We start from the raw sequence: 15,779 nt of genomic DNA, 5'->3' as shown, positions 1-15,779 counted from the left end.
CTGTGAGTCTATTGTGGTTAAGAAATGCCCCCCCCCCCCAACAGCCATCTATGGATATGAGAATTATTCCTGTGTGAAGAAGCTCATGAAGTGACAATTTATAAATTGGAAAATAAATCTCTTAAGCGTTCCTCTCCCCTCCAGGTGAAGAATATTTGATTCAAAACAGTAGTTGTAGAATATTCTGGTCCATATCTGCATCACAGGTGGTTTATGCTGGCTATGGTACCTTATGTGTTCTTGTATTGTTATCCTTTACTGACTTGTTGACAATTATTCTAATTTCATACTGTACAAATGTATCATTCCATAGCAAATATATATATATATATATATACACATATATATATATAAAGTTGTGTGCATTAGACCTGTGCAAAGTTGGATCAGTAAAATCAGACATGTTTGGATTTATTCAAATCGGACTGATTCAGAGAGAGTCCGAATCCGAACTTGCATGACCAAGTTCAGGTCGGACTTTTCCAACCCCCTTCAAAAAACTTGGAGCTTACCAGAGCTCCCATTAGTAGTGAGAGTCTGTGCTCCCGCTCTCTCTTTTTTAAAGTGATCGTGGCCCGGTGGGTACCATTTCCTGTCTGTGAATCCCCCCTCCCTTTTAAACAGTTTTATAAAGTTTTCTGCCCATTGTGACTCACAAGTTTCCAGGTTTCTCCTGCAATTCTCTGATGTTACATGACTTCCCCAGTGACTCTCTGGTGTTAAGTTAATTTTCTTCTGGGTTCACAGTGAGTATCAGCAATTTACTTTAAAAAAAACCAAAAAACTGGTTGGGTTGAGTCAGATCCTGATCCCAACTCCATTCCCAGTTCCAACCCCAACATTTGGAAGGGCCCAAAAGGACCCTGAACCAACATTTGTGGGGTCGGATCAGATTGGGTTGGACTCTATCCTTACATTTGTTTACAGGTTTAGTGTGCAGTGTTCCCTCTAAGGCGTGCGCACATGCCCACGCTCACAAGTTTTTTTAATGTCCGCTCAGTTAATTTTAGATCCCACTCAGGTTGAATCAGGAAGGCCTCATTCTGAATGCAGGTGTGCACACACTGTTTTGATACTGCCTCCTAGAACAAAATTCATTCCACACACAGATGAAAATAATAATAAAGAGAACACGGCTAGTATGCATAGGAAAATTGCCTAGTTACACAGTTCTGTTATTTTTCCTTTGTGTTTTTTTCCATACAGCATTCAAAATTGCAAATAACACCATCTTATTTCAGAATGCCACCAAATTCTGGAAATAACTGGACATTTGTACGTGGTTCTAGATTTTACTGCCAGCTCCCTATCAACCCTAGAACATTTATTTAATTTATTTATTTATTTATTTTAATTTTTATATATGGTTTACAGAATTAAAACGTAATATAAAATATAAAACATGTAAAATACATAAAAAGATAAAATAGACAACACATTAAAATTTTAAAATTTGTTATCAGTTGAAGGCCCGGGAAAACAGGTAGGTCTTCAGGGTCCTCCTAAAAACAAGAGAAGGAGATGCTCTTATTTCAGCAGGGAGCAAATTCCAAAGTCTGTGGGGCAGCCACAGAGAAGGCCCGGTCCCGAGTTGCCACCAAACGAGTTGGCACCAACCATAACCGGACCTCTCCAGATGATCTTAATAGGCAACAGGGTTCACGACAAAGAAGGCGCTCTCTTAAGTACCCTGGACCTAAGCCATTAAGGGCTTTATAGGTAATAAACAGTATTTTGTATTTCATTCAGAAACGTATCGGCAGCCAGTGAAGTTCTTTTAGAATCGGAGTTATGTGGTCCCTTAGTGTTGTCCCAGAGACCAATCTGGCTGCCGCATTCTGAACCAATTGTAGTTTCCGAACTATATACAAAGGCAGCCCCATTTAGAGTGCATTATAGTAGTCAAGCCTAGAGGTTACCAGCATGTGTACTACTGTTTTAAGGTCATTAGTCTCCAGAAATGGACGTATCTGGCATATCAGCCAAAACTGATAAAAAGCACTCCTGGCCACAGCCTCAACCTGAGAAACTCCCAGACTACAAACCTGATCTTCTAGGAGGGAGTGTAACCTCATCCAGAACAGGCTGATCTAAACCATCTCTCAGATCCCAACCCCAAGACAGTACCTCCACCTTGTTTGATTCAATTTCAGCCTGTTATCCCTCATCCAATATCTCCTTCAGGCAGGCACTTAGGGGAGGGGGGTAATGCCATTTCCTGATGAAGTTGGTATAGAGAAATATTGGCCCCAGCCCTCTTTAATTTATGTATTAATGACCTGGCCTCTGAGTTGAATAAGGTGGACGCTCACTCCCCTAAGTTGGCAGACCATCGGATTCCGGTACTCCTATATGCTGATGATTTGATCCTTTTGTGCCAGACCAGAATTGGTCTCCTCAGACTTTTGAGAGCATTTGCCCAATATTGTAATGATAACCATCTTTCCATCAACTTTGCTAAATCTAAGGTGGTGTTCTCGAATGCCAGGAAGGTTTACAGCTGGAGTATCAGCCATATTAAGATTGACGATGTTTTTAAGTTTAAATAGCTTGGTATTTATTTCCAATCAAACCTTAATTGGAAATCACAGCGTTATCAGCCAAAACTGATAAAAAGCACTCCTGGCCACAGCCTCAACCTGAGAAACCAGGGAGAGTTTGGGATCCATACTGCACGTTCCACATTATATGTTTTTCTTCATTTTTTCTTCACTGGGGTGGTCAATACATACCTATGGCTCTCGGGGTGTTCCGAGTCAAAATTCTAGCTCAAATGCTCTTTGGGGCTCCACTATGGATTCAGGGGATACAGCCGGAGATGGATTCTATGCAGTCCAGATTTCTCAGAGCTCTTTTTAGAGTGCCGAAATGTGTTTCCTATGGTGCTTTGTGTCTGGAGTCAGGTTCCTATTCCATTGCCTGTTAGGCTTGGGAGCTTACACTAACTCGCTGGCTTATTTTTTGCCTTGGGTCTCAGGGATCATTGTATATTCAACTTATGTGGAGGGACAGCTTCCCTAACTCTTGGTTATCTGTGGTTACCAAAAAAGTGCTGAGTTTGGGGCTTTCTCCCTCCAGTCTATTGTACCTGTGTTTTACCAGCGCCAAGGCTATCATGATCCAACGTCTTAGAGACATGGAGTACCAACGCCTTGTCTCCTTAGCGAATAGATGCTGCTCTCCCATATATCTTGGTATTTCCCTCCCTGCTCAAAATCATCCTGCTAAATATCTCTCCATGCTCCATCTGGTTAAATTGAGGTCAGCCTTTGCAAGAGCCAGGCTGAATGTTTTACCCACTGCCTTGCTCCTTAGAAGGTTTTGCAAGGATTCCCCTGTTTCGGGGCTATGTTCTTGTGGAGAGGGCTGCTTAGAAACAGTTGCTCATGTGCTTTTGTTCTGCCCTCTGTTCCGCGACTCAAGGAAATAATTATTGACCCCCCCCCCCCCCATTTGATCAGTTCTCAGGCAGGCCTGACTCATTTTGTCTTAATTGATGTCTTGCTGATGTTAATGAGGGTATTACTAAACTGGTTGCTAAATTTTTATATGCGGCTATGAAACTGACCTCTCGTCATGGGGTTTTATGAGGCTGATTGTGTATCAGTTATTTTATGCTGTATATTTATGCATAGTAACAGTCTAAAGTTTTAATTTTGTTTGGCTTATGGCCGTAAATAAAATGATTGATTGATTGATATAGAGAAATAGATCTGGGTGACATCAGCATATTGATAGCACCCTAGACCAAACTTCTTGATGCTCTCCCCCAGTGGTTCCATGTAGATATTAAAAAGCATTGGAGACAGTATGGAGCCCTATGGAACACCACACTTTAGCTCTCGTTTTTCAGAGCAATAGTTTCCAAGTGACACCATCTGGAATCTGCCAGAGAGGCAGGAACGGAACCATGGTAAAATAGTGCCACCCAATTCCACCTCCTTCAAGAAACCCAGCAGGATACCATGGTCAATGGTATCAAAAGCCACCAAGAGATCCAAAAGGCTCAGCAGAGTCACACTCCTTCTGTTGATTGCCAAATGTAGATCATCCATCAGGCCGACCAAGGCAGTCTCAGCCCCATAGCCCACCCAGAAGCCAGTCTGGAAAGGATCTAAATATCCAGAACCATTAGATGGCTCTGTGTGGTGTGTGTTTAAAATAGTGTCTTCTGACTTAACCAAGCACTGCTGTAATTATTTGAGGTTTTTATACACCTAGCTTAGGATAGCTTTCACTAGGGCCCGTATGAATGTGCTGCCTTCAGCCCTTTTGGAAAAAAGATTTAATAAGGGATCGTCAGATTTTGGCCTATGCCCTTGTGGTGCAGGCGTCCCTGAAACAGTTTCTCATGTGCTGTTATATTGCTCCCTGTACTCTGATACTAGGAAAGAACTCATATTCCCTCTGTTAGAGCAATTCCCAGGAAGAGCTGACTCCTTTTATTTGAATTTTTGTCTTGAGGATCAAGATAATGAGGTTACTAAGGTGGTGGCGAAATTCTTTTATGTCACTATTAGATTAAGATCCTGTTTAAGATCTAATTCTTAGGAGCTATTTTTTTGTCCTGATAGTTATGTATTATATTACTGCTGGCATATTTTGCTTTTAATCTTGTTTTAATCTTTGTATGTTCTCTGTATGGCCTATGGCTGTTATAAATTGATTCATTATACACCTACCACCACAGCTGCAGAGTCATCACCGGAAAGTGACACCTGCACTTTCTACGGCTTCGAGGAAGAGGATGACTGTGCTGGCAGCTTATGTGCCTCTGCAGGGCCTGCTTCTGCTTCATGATCTGTGCTCCAAGCAGAACTGGAGATGGAGTGCTGCCAACTCCAGCAGTGGAGTGAAGGAACTCCCCTGTGTGTTTTTACTTGAAGTGGATTGGATTCTGTGCTGCCTCTTTGGCCAACCTACCAACCAGGCAGGTCAGGGGTTTCTGCAGCTAAGTGTTGGATTCCAACTGTGGGGTGGGGAAACTTCACTATGACGCAATACTGGAGGAGCTGGGGGCCATCGTTGGAGTACCTGGAGAACGGGAGAGCTCAAGTGGCCAATGTACAGTGCTGTGAAGGTAAAGTGTAATTTAAGGCCTACCCTTAAATTACTCTAATCCTGTGCAGATATGACTATTCTACATCCCAGTTGGATTCACCTCCCTGGCATGGCCGACATCCATGTGTTGGACATGATATTTGCATAGGGGCTAATGCACGTAGACCACAATGTGCATTGGTTCCAATCTTCGCAGCATAGAGAGATTCCAGTCTACACAACTAGGTGTGGACAGGGAGATTAGCTACAAACCAGGGTTGAGGAGTTAAATCAGAGATCAGAACTAAACTGGAAGGCAAAGCCAAGGAGCTGAACAAGAAGCCAAGACCAAAAGCAAGTCAGGGATCAAGGCAGTGGTGTAACAAGGTCTGAATGGGGCAGTGTGCAAGACATTTATAGATTTTTGTGGCACCAAGAAAATAAAATTTGGGAGCCCTCCCAATGGGGAAGGGGTAATTCTCCAACAACAACAACACCCGACGTTCCAAGGACAGCAGGCAGCAAGCATCTGCCTGGGAGATCTAGGCTTCTGTGTTCCTTTGCTACAAAAGAACTTGAAAGAGCGTACTGGAAACCAAAAGAAAACTTTATCTGTAAAACAGGATAAGGGTTCTCAGACTCAATCAATTCTTTATTACAGTCTTTGATCAGCTAAATCTACAGTGCAAGGCATTATAACTAAGAGTTGAAAACAGCATACTCACACAGCCCAGCCCATATCCTCCCTATGAACCACACAAATATAGGTTTTTTCTCCTGATCCCTGCAGCTGCGCTTTTCATAGCAGTTTGATCTGCAGCTGTTAGCAAGGGAAGTTCTCAAAGCTGTTCACACAGAAAGATAAATAAGACAGGTGTGAAAAGGGAGTTGACTGGGATTGGAGAGACCCGAGTTCAAATTCTTCCCCACTCAGCTATAAAACTCTCTCATCCTGACCTACCTTACAGGATTGTTGTAAAGATTAAAAAGTGGGGAAGAACCACCATGTATGCCACCCTGTGTTCATTGAAGGAATGGAAAGATATAAATGCTCTGGGGGATGTTCCAGCTGGTATGGCAAGTGCTCCTGTCAAAGCTCTAATTGTTCTCTGAAATGAAGAAATGCCTCGGGCGGCTGACACAATTGCTTCCAAGTGCTTCCCTCTCCCACAGAGCAGAGCCTGTGCAGCACCTTGGTATACACCTGAGCTGGAGGGAAATGAAGCAAGCTGGAAGATGGCTGGAATGCAAGTGGAGGAAAACTCAGGGCGAGTCTGAGCGAACACAAGTTAGAGCTCATTATCAAGCCTATTCTGTGGCAGTGATGGAACAGAAGAAACTTTTTTCCCCATCCACCACCATTGCATCCTCTCAATGTTGTCCAGCAGGGCTTTTCCAGGTGGTACAGGGTGTTTTGAAATCTGGCCCCAGGCATGATGTATTAGAATCCTCAGTAGCACCCTGTGACACACTTGCACAGCACCTTAAGGGTAAAGTTGCTCGCATTCGCCATGAGTTGGACTCTACAGCTGATGTCATGGCAACAGGGGCGCTCTTACCCCTGGCTTCGGGGCTGAAGTCCAGGGCCTTCACATTCCCTGGAAGCCCCCAAATCCTCTGTAGTCTGTCCTGGCTGGTGTGGCCCTCAGTGCGCCAGGCGACCAAGTGTGATGATGACCTGTGCCTGGTGCTTTAGAGACAGAGTGGGGAAAGAAATATGTGGGACGGGAATATGTTAAGTTGTGTGTTGAATTGTTTCTGCTAATGCATATTTACATAAAGATTGATTGATTGATTGATTAAGTGCCATCAAGTCAGTGTTGACTCTTAGCTACCACAAAGATAGATTCTCTCCAGGATGATCTGCCTTTAGCTTGGCCTTTAAGGTCTCTCAGCGGTGCATTCATTGTTGTTGTAATCGAGTTACGATTAATTCATTGTTGTCGTAATCGAGTTCATTCACCTTGCTGCTGGTCATCCTCTTCTTCTCTTTCCTTCAACTTTCCCCAGCATTACAGACTTCTCAAGGGAGCTGGGTCTTCGCATAAGGTGTCCAAAGTATGATAGTTTGAGCCTGGTCATTTGTGCCTTAAATATATACATAAATAGACCTGTTTTATTTTCTTACATTCTAGTGTGTTCAGTAGCTGTTTGTGCCCTCAAGAACTCACGTGTTAAAAATACTGCATATGTTACAGTATGTGTGCGTGCGCGTGCGTGCATTGTCATTAGAAGCTCAAGTGGTCTCTGTGGCTCAGAGTGCCTTTGATCAGCTTCAGATGATAACTGCGACCTCACCTAGATAAAGATAGCTTGACCACAGTTACTTATGCTCTGGTAACCTCTCGCTTAGATTACTGCAATGCACTATACATGGAGCTGCCTTTGAAAACAGTCAGGAAACTGCAGCTGGTACAAAATAGGGCTGCAAGATTATTAACTGGGACCAGATGTTTTGATCATATCACGGCAGTGCTTCATCAGCTGCACTGGCTCCCAGTCCATTTCCAGGCCCAATTCCAAGTGCTGGTTTTAACCTTTAAAGCCCTGAATGGCTTGGGGCGGGGTTACCCAAGAGAGCGCCTTGCCCCATATGTGCCAACCTGGACCTTAAGATCTTCTTTGGAGGCTCTTCTCTGAGTGCCCCTGCCAAACGAGGTAAGGTGGGTGGCTTCTAGGAAGAGAGCCTTTAAATTATTACGGAATAACCTCCTCAGTGAGGTTTGCCTGGCTTCATCACTTTCTTTTAGATGCCAAGTAAAGACCTTTTTATTCACCCAGGCCTTTTAAATTTTGATTTTTAAACTGGTTTTAAAGGAGTTTTTAAATTACTTTGTATTGTATTTTGTATTTTCTTTTCCCCTCTTTTGATCTGTTATGATTTAATTGTGTTGTGTGTTTTTATTTCATATTATAATGCTGAGATGTGAGCTGCCCGGAGAACAATTTGTTATGGGATGGCTAACAAATAAAGTTTATCATTACTATTAATGCTATAAACAACATACAAGTACATACATATAAATAACATGCATATTTCCGTTGACTCCTAACCACATGCACTCCACTACTATGCATATAAATTCAGAAGCAAATTTAAATGTTACAGAGAAGAAACAGAAGCATACTTAACTTCTATTACCCCCAAAAGGGCTTTTTTTTTTTTTTTTTACACAAAACAAAAGCACGGATCACACAAATGCCTTCAGCAATGCCACTGAATCGGTAATAAAATCACTGCACACAAACACAGAAGGAACACAAACCATACATTTCCTTCCTTACCAAGAGCTGCCACATGCAATGATGCTAAGGTATGCCACAGTAGAACAAAAACGCAGTTCACACAGATCAATAGAATAATATAACATTAGAGTTGGAAGGGACCTTAGAGGTCTTCTAGTCCAACCCCTTGCCCAGTTCTACAGCATCTCTGTCAGAAGCCTGCCAGCTTCTGTTGGAAAGCTTCCAGTTAATGGTGAGCCCCCCATTGCACAAGGCAGGTTATTCCATTGTCCAAACCAGGGCCAGATTAAGCTAGTGCGGGGCCTGTAGCATATGTTATAAAGGGGCCCTAAATTTTTAAAAATGCACATAACTATTAAAACATAAATTATTCACTTGCATAGTAAAGTAATTCAATTTTTTTATTTGCTATATTTTGGAGTATGGGAGACCAAGCCACAGACTCACACTTACTACAACAGTGAACATTTATATACCGTTTTTCAATCAAAATTCTCAAAGTCGTTTACATAGAAAAATAGAGTGGAAAGATGATTCTCTTTCTCCAATGGGCTCACACTCTAAAAAGAAAAATGTGGTAGGCACCAGCAACAGCCACTGGACAGATGCTGTGCTGGGCCTTCTCTTAAAAGGCACATTTAGCAGGAAAGAGATATTTTATCTAACATGGTCCAAATAAAACAGGCAAAGTTTTAACTTTAATTCCCAGTTGGAAGCCAGGCGTGCGGGGCCCTTGAAAACACGGGGCCTGTAGCAAATGCTACATTTGCTACTACGTTAATCCGCCATAGTGCCCAACAGCTCTTACAGTTATCAGTTCTTCCTCATGTCTAGCCTAAATCTGCTTCCTGATAATTTCAATCCCTTGATCCTAGTCCTGCCCTCAGAAGCAACACAGAACAAGTTTGTTCTTTAATATAAGAACAGCTCTGCTGGATCAGGCCCAAGGCCTATCTAGTCCAGCACCCTGTTTCCCACAGTGGCCCACCAGATGCCTCTGAAGCCCACAGGCAAGAGGTGAGGGCATTCTTTCTCTCTTGCTGTTGCTCCCCTGCTACTGCTATTAAGAGGCATCTTGCCTGTTAGGCTGGAGGTAGCCTATAGCCACCAGACTCATAGACATTGATGGAGCTCTCCTCTATGAACTTGTCTAAACTGCTTTTAAAGTAGTCCAAGCTAGTGGCCATCACCACATCCCATGGCAGAGAATTCCATCAATTAATTCTGTGCAGCATAAAAAATCACTTCCTTTTGTTGGTCCTGAATTTCCTGGCTTTCAGTTTCATGGGATGACCCCTGGTCCTAGTGTTATGAGAGAGGGAGAAAAATTTCTCTCTGTTCACTCTCTCTACTCCAAGCATAATTTTATACACCTCTTTCATGTCTCCCCATAGTCACCTCTTTTCCAAACTAAAGAGCCCCAAATGCTATAGTTTTGCCTCATAAGGAAGGTGCTCCAGCCCTCTGATCACCTTGTTTGCCCCCTTCTGTGCCTTTTCCAGTTCTACGATGTCCTCCTTAAGGTACAGTGACCAGAATTATACACAGTACTCGAAATGTGACTGCACTATATATTTGTATAAGGGCATTATAATATTAGCATTTTTATTTTCAATCCCCTTCCTAATGATCCCTAGCATGAAATTTGCCTTTTTCACAGCTGCCGCACACTGAATCAACACTTTCAATGAGCTGTCCACTACAACCTCAAGATCCCTCTCCTGGTCAGTCACTAACAGCTCAGAGCCCATCAATGTATATGTGAAGTTTTTTGCCCCAATATGCATCACTTTACATTTGCTTACACTGAACTATATTGCCATTTTGTCACCCACTCCCCCAGTTTGGAGAGATCCTTTTGGAGCTCCTCACAATCTGCTGTGGACTTCATTACCCTAAATAGTTTAGTGTCAACTACAAATTGGGCCAGTTCGTTGGTCACTCTAACTTCTAGATCATTTATGAACAAGTTAAAGAGCACTGGTCCCAGTACAGATCCCTGAGGGACACCACTTCCTACCTCCTCCACTGTGAAAACTGTCCACTTATTCCTACTCTCTGTTTCCTGTCCTTCAAACAGTTACTTATCCACACATGAATGTGTCCCCTTATCCCATTATTGCTAAGTTTACTCAAGAGCCTTTCATGAGCATCTTCATCAAAAACTTTTTGGAAGTCCAAGTATACTGTGTCAACCGGATCACCTTTATCCACATGCCTGTTGACACCCCCAAAGAACTCTTCTATGCAATTCCCCCTCCCCTGCAACCTAAGTCATGCAAAATAGGCTTCTCCGCCCAATCTGAGGGTATGCAAGAACAGTTGAATAGATTGCTGTTCACAACAGGGTGGCTGGTCATTTCTTTGGTGGGAAATGAGAGTGGATTCTTTCTAAGTTCATTCATCATTTTGCACCAAAGAAGATTATGAATGAACAAAGATGAGCGGTGATAGTGGATTCTAAGTTGATGAACTTAGAAGACATATGAACTTCAAAAAATTGTTTAAAATAACCCCTTTGCCCAATTCCACTCATTGGGAACTACTACCCACCACACTCTGTTGCCCCCGGAACCATGTTTTTGCCCCAAATAGATTCAGACTTGGAAAATCCAGGTACAAATCAAATTGGGGGTGATTCAGGGGGCAGATTCGGACCCAAAACAAATCGGGGGTGTTTCAGTTTGGGTACAAATAGAATCAAAAAAATTGATTCGTGCACATCCCTGCAAACCAGGAGTCTGGTCCAAGCAGCAAGTTGAGAGTCAGGACCAAAGCCAAGAAGTCAAACCAGGTTCAAAGCCAGAGCCAAGAAGAATAAAAATCAAACCAAGGATCTGGAGCCAAGAAGTCAAACCAGGGATCAAAACCAAGAAACAAACGAGGAGTCAATACTGAAGTCATACTCAAAAGGTCTAACCAGTAGTCAATACCAAGAGCAATCAGAAATCAAGCTGGGAATCACAGACAATAACATACTAGAGGAACCAAGGCAACCTTGTTTCTTAGGCAAAGTTCTAGCCCAGACGGAAGGATGGATCCATTGGCTAGCCCTTAACTCCAGCAATGATGTTACTGTTCTGGAAGCTTGCCCGACAGAGCAGTGGCTCACAGTCTAAGGCTCTCATCTTCCGTTGAGGCATCTTGTGACAGTAAATCCTTATGCAAATATGGCACCCAATGCATGTACATCAGATGCTAGAAGGGGTGGGACCAGCACCAACTAGTACAGTCAATCATAAGCCCTACACTTCCAAATTTGTATAAAGTGTCATGTACAGGTAATGTATAAATATAGTAATAATAGATGTGCAAATAACAGCTTAGGACTTTGTAGAGCAGGGTCAAAGCTTTTGAGAAAGTTAAATGCTAGGGATAATTAGGAGATTGAAAATAAAACTGCTAATATTATAACGCCTTTACACAAACCTACGGTGAGGCCACATTTGGAATACTGTGTCCAGTTCTGGTCACCATATCTCAAAAAGAATATTCTAAAACTGCAAAAGGTGCAGAATAGGGCAGCCAAAATGATCAGGAGCATGGAGGCAGGGCTACAGTATCTGGGGCTTTTTAGTTGAGGGGAAAAGGCAGCTAAAGGGAGATAATAGAGGTTTATAAAATTATGCATGGTGTGCAAGAGAGTGGATAAAGAAATATTTTTCTCCCGCTCTCACAATACCAGAACCAGGGGTCATGCCATGAAACTGACTACCAGGAAATTTAGGACTGACAAAGGAAAGTACTTTTTTCCAGGGCCAGTTTAAGCATACTGTAACTGCAGGGAGCTACAGAACTTGGGGGGCAGTGGGTGGTGGTTCATGCTGGGCTGGGATCTGTGCAGAAGAACAGCAACAGGAAGGGAGAAAGAGAGTTCCAAAAGCTGTACTCTTGCAAGACGGTTCAGGCAGACTGGCCCTCCGCTGATACTGAGAAAGGAGGAGATGCAGGAGCCAAAGGTAGGGATGTGCACTAACTTGTTTGGAGGCCCTTTTAAGGGCCTCCAAACAGTTCGAGCAACCAGCTGTTTGGCCGCTTCGAAGGCAGGAGGCATACATTTAAGGGCGGGGGGAGGTGCCCTTACCCCTCCCACCGCGTTTCCCCTGCCAGCGCTTCATTTTAAAAGTGTCCGTCGGGGCGGCAGTGTACTTCCCCGCCGCCCCGTGTCCTCTTCGGCCGGACGTAACAGGAAGTACCCGGTGCGCGTGTGGTAGAGCTCTGAGTTCCCTCTCTTCAGAACTGAAGCCTGGCCTGTGACGTGCTTTTGCAACTCTAGGTTGCTGCATCACATGATCCAAAATGTGTAACCCAATGGTTGCATCTTGGCAACATTACAACAACCCCAAGGGCACAAGGCTTGGGTTGCTTGCACCACTGAAGTGATCCGACTCCTGCCAGCACCTGCTGGAGCTTTCCCAGACAGGAGGCTTTACCACAAGTTTACTGTGAGTTCGAATTTGTCTAAAAAAACCCAGACATGAAAAGTGGATTTTTTTTACCCCAGACATAAATTGGGCTAAGCTCCAATGTGCAATGAAAAACCCGAATTATGTGTGAAGTGCTTTCCAATATCTCGCATGGACTTCTGCACTAATTCGGCTGATGTGCGAACGCACCCCCTCCGTTCCTAGCTAAAAGCCCCATCTGGAAATGCTCCTGGTGAATTTAGAGGAGAGGTGGGGAAGAAAAGCAGTCCAAAGTAGTAGGTTTCAGGGCACACAGCCCTGCTGAAGGGAATTTGGTTCTAGTCCTTTTTGCAGGATCAGCTCCAAATCCTAGAATCTTAAGGTCCATTTTGACAGGCAGGTGTTTCTTTACAGTTCAGACAAGGTCCTTTCCCTTCCATTATCCTGCTATATTCCTTCTGCTGCTGCATCTTCAAAGAATCTTTGACTTTTTTTCTTTTCAGTCCTCCATCCCTAAAACAGAGTAAGAAAGAATGATGGTATTGACATACATCCCATAAAAGGAGGAGGAAGAAAAAGACACCACACAGCTTGAAAAGTGGTTTGTCCAGACACGCAGACAAAAACGCCGTCAATGTGCTTTGTCCCTTCGCTAACAAAAAGCAGGAGGGAGAAGAGACGCGTGAAACTGCCTTATACCAAGTCAAGCCCTGCAGTCCTTCTAGCCCAGGAGTGTCTGCTCAGATTGGCAGTGGCTCTCTGAGCTGCATTCCAGTGCAATGTTTGCCAACCTGTATTTCCCCACTGGTGGTCCACAAGGGTACTCCAGGTGGTCCATGCAGGGGGAGGGGGGAGATAATGTAATAATAATAATCAACAACAACCTTCTCCACAAGTGTTATCTCCCCCTCCACCCCCCGGTAGGCCCGTTGCAGGTAAGTGTACTGTGACAAGTGTTTGTGGGTGAGCATAAACAAACTTTTAGGAAAAGCTGCGTTTTTAATACCCCCTGATATACAAGTTTGACTCCTGTCAGCCATAGGCTGTGTTAAAAATGTCTAAAATGCAAAAGCTTTTGGTGACAATGTAGTAGTCTGCATCAAGGGAACGGCTGGGAGCCACTGCCTTTGTGGGTCTCAGGCAGAAACCTTTCCTATCACCTGCTCCCTGGCCAAACCTGGGACCTCCTAAATGCAAAGCATATGCTGCTCTGCTCCTCTGCCTGTCAACAGAAGAAAGCAGACTGATGCCAGGAAGCAGAGGTCCAATGCTGGAGTTTTTCCAATGGTGGGGAAAAAACGGGTGATTGAAGGTGTGATTTTGCCCTTCGTTTAATTTTACTGCTCACTTTTATTTTCCAAGCTCAGGATGGACATGGGGGTGGCTCCATTTTATCCTCACAGCAACCTTGAATGTGAGATTAGGCTAAAATGTGCAACTGACCAAAAGTCACCCAATCACTAGTGACCCATCCAGGCAAGTCAGGGGTGTGTGTGTGTTTATGGAGAACGAGTGGCTCATTCCCACTCTGCTCGCCCCAGCCCAACTGCCTCACTCTCCAGATTGGGACACTGACCAGCCCGTGCACCTGGGGTTGATGCAGCAGTGAGCTGAGGCGAGGAAGAACAAGGCAGCCAGGGTAGAGCAAGCAGAGTAGGAAAGAGCCATACCTGCAGCTTGTTTTCCACTCCCTTTGGATGGGCCAATACTACCCCCAACAGAGCTTCACGTGGGGCAGATCCCAACCCGTCTTCCTAAGTCAAGTCCAGCATTCTAACCACTACACCTCCCTGGCTTTCATATGGCACTGTGCTAGTGTTTCCCATGTTCTTTACATATATGTCTAGGTGGTTCCTATCCTAAAAACTCAAGGCAGGTTACAAAATGAAATTATTTCACTTATGTTCCAGAGGTTTATGTTCCAGACTAATCCAAGCCACCCATTCCTTTGGCTAAACCCAGAAGAAAACTTTCTACTCTTACAAATACATCTCTCACCTAACTGAGCTCTTCTTCCTCTCATACACTGTACAAAAATGGATGAGACCTTCCGATACGGCTCAGGGCGGTCATGTTGTGAACCGCCCTGAGCCGTATCGGAAGGGCGGTATATAAATCTAATAAATAAATAAATGAGACCTTCACCCTATAGATGCCTTCCTATCCACTTCTTTGGCTCTCACCCAGAAAGTCCCTACTCTACACTCAGTAGCTCTTTCTTAATTTCCCCTCAGTTCTTTGTAGTGTTGTGAAAATGGAGGGGGAAATCTTGCTTTTGCAAAAACTGGATGGGTCCTTCTCACCAGGGCAGCAAAGTCAGGCCTGCTTGGGCAGCAATCTTAGATTGTACTCTACTGGCAAATTGAACCGCATCTTCATCTTCCTGAAAGAAATGAAGAAACACAATCTAAGGACAACTGTATATATTATCAAATGCAGAGGAGATATATTGGCTTAAATACTAGACTGATTTAGGATTAGATGAAATAGGGTTGCCAGGCATAAAACTGGAGCTTCACTTAGAGGGCTGGTACCTGGGTTTTGGGGACCCTTGGGCACAATTGGGTCTCCTTTCTCCTTTGTCACTGCCCTTCTTCCTCCAACCACACTCCTTCCCCCTTTGGTCCTTCACCCTTTAAACTAAAATAAGTCTTGAACAACGATGGCCACATTTGCATGCAATGTAGGATGAATGGGCCACATCTGAATGGGCCAGCAGTTCCATGGACGTTACGTCCGAATGTGAGCAAATGAGGTTACACATAGCGACGAAACCGAGAGTTCAGATTTGGAACTCCAGTCTAAACCCTCAGGTTGTAGTGAGTTTCATTGCCGCAACCTGAGGTTCTAGGCAGCCTGCAGTACATCTAAATATGGAACTATGGGCTGCTTCCAGTGGAACTGGAGTTCGAACCAGAATTGGAGATGGAGGATCTCCAATTGGCGATCGACAGAGGGAGTGTGACTCTGCTGATCCTTTTGGATCTCAAAAGACCTTAAAATGGTGGTACATATGCTGGTAACCTCTAGGCTTGACTACTGTAATGCACTCAACATGGGGCTGCCTTTGTATATAGTTTGGAAACT

The 15,779-nt window shown here is 43.9% G+C and overlaps 1 protein-coding gene across 1 annotated transcript in view; it reads right to left on the bottom strand.

The window, feature by feature from the left end:
• Window positions 1-12,327: 12,327 nt before the first annotated feature.
• The window catches only part of LOC128327475 (glycerol-3-phosphate acyltransferase 3-like), a 43,120-nt gene continuing 39,668 nt past the window's right edge, over window positions 12,328-15,779 (bottom strand). Inside the window, exons 11-12 of the mRNA XM_053256271.1 lie at window positions 14,996-15,075; window positions 12,328-13,205 (exon numbers count right to left, since the gene is read on the bottom strand). Coding sequence (XP_053112246.1) covers window positions 13,070-13,205; window positions 14,996-15,075 — 216 coding nt within the window. The 3' untranslated portion in view covers window positions 12,328-13,069. The remainder of the gene's footprint in view (window positions 13,206-14,995; window positions 15,076-15,779) is intronic.

This window comes from Hemicordylus capensis, chromosome 5 (assembly GCF_027244095.1).
Source record: "Hemicordylus capensis ecotype Gifberg chromosome 5, rHemCap1.1.pri, whole genome shotgun sequence".
Taxonomy (NCBI): domain Eukaryota; kingdom Metazoa; phylum Chordata; class Lepidosauria; order Squamata; family Cordylidae; genus Hemicordylus; species Hemicordylus capensis.
Note: the sequence above shows the minus strand (reverse complement) of the source record. Positions and strands in the feature narration are given on the sequence as shown.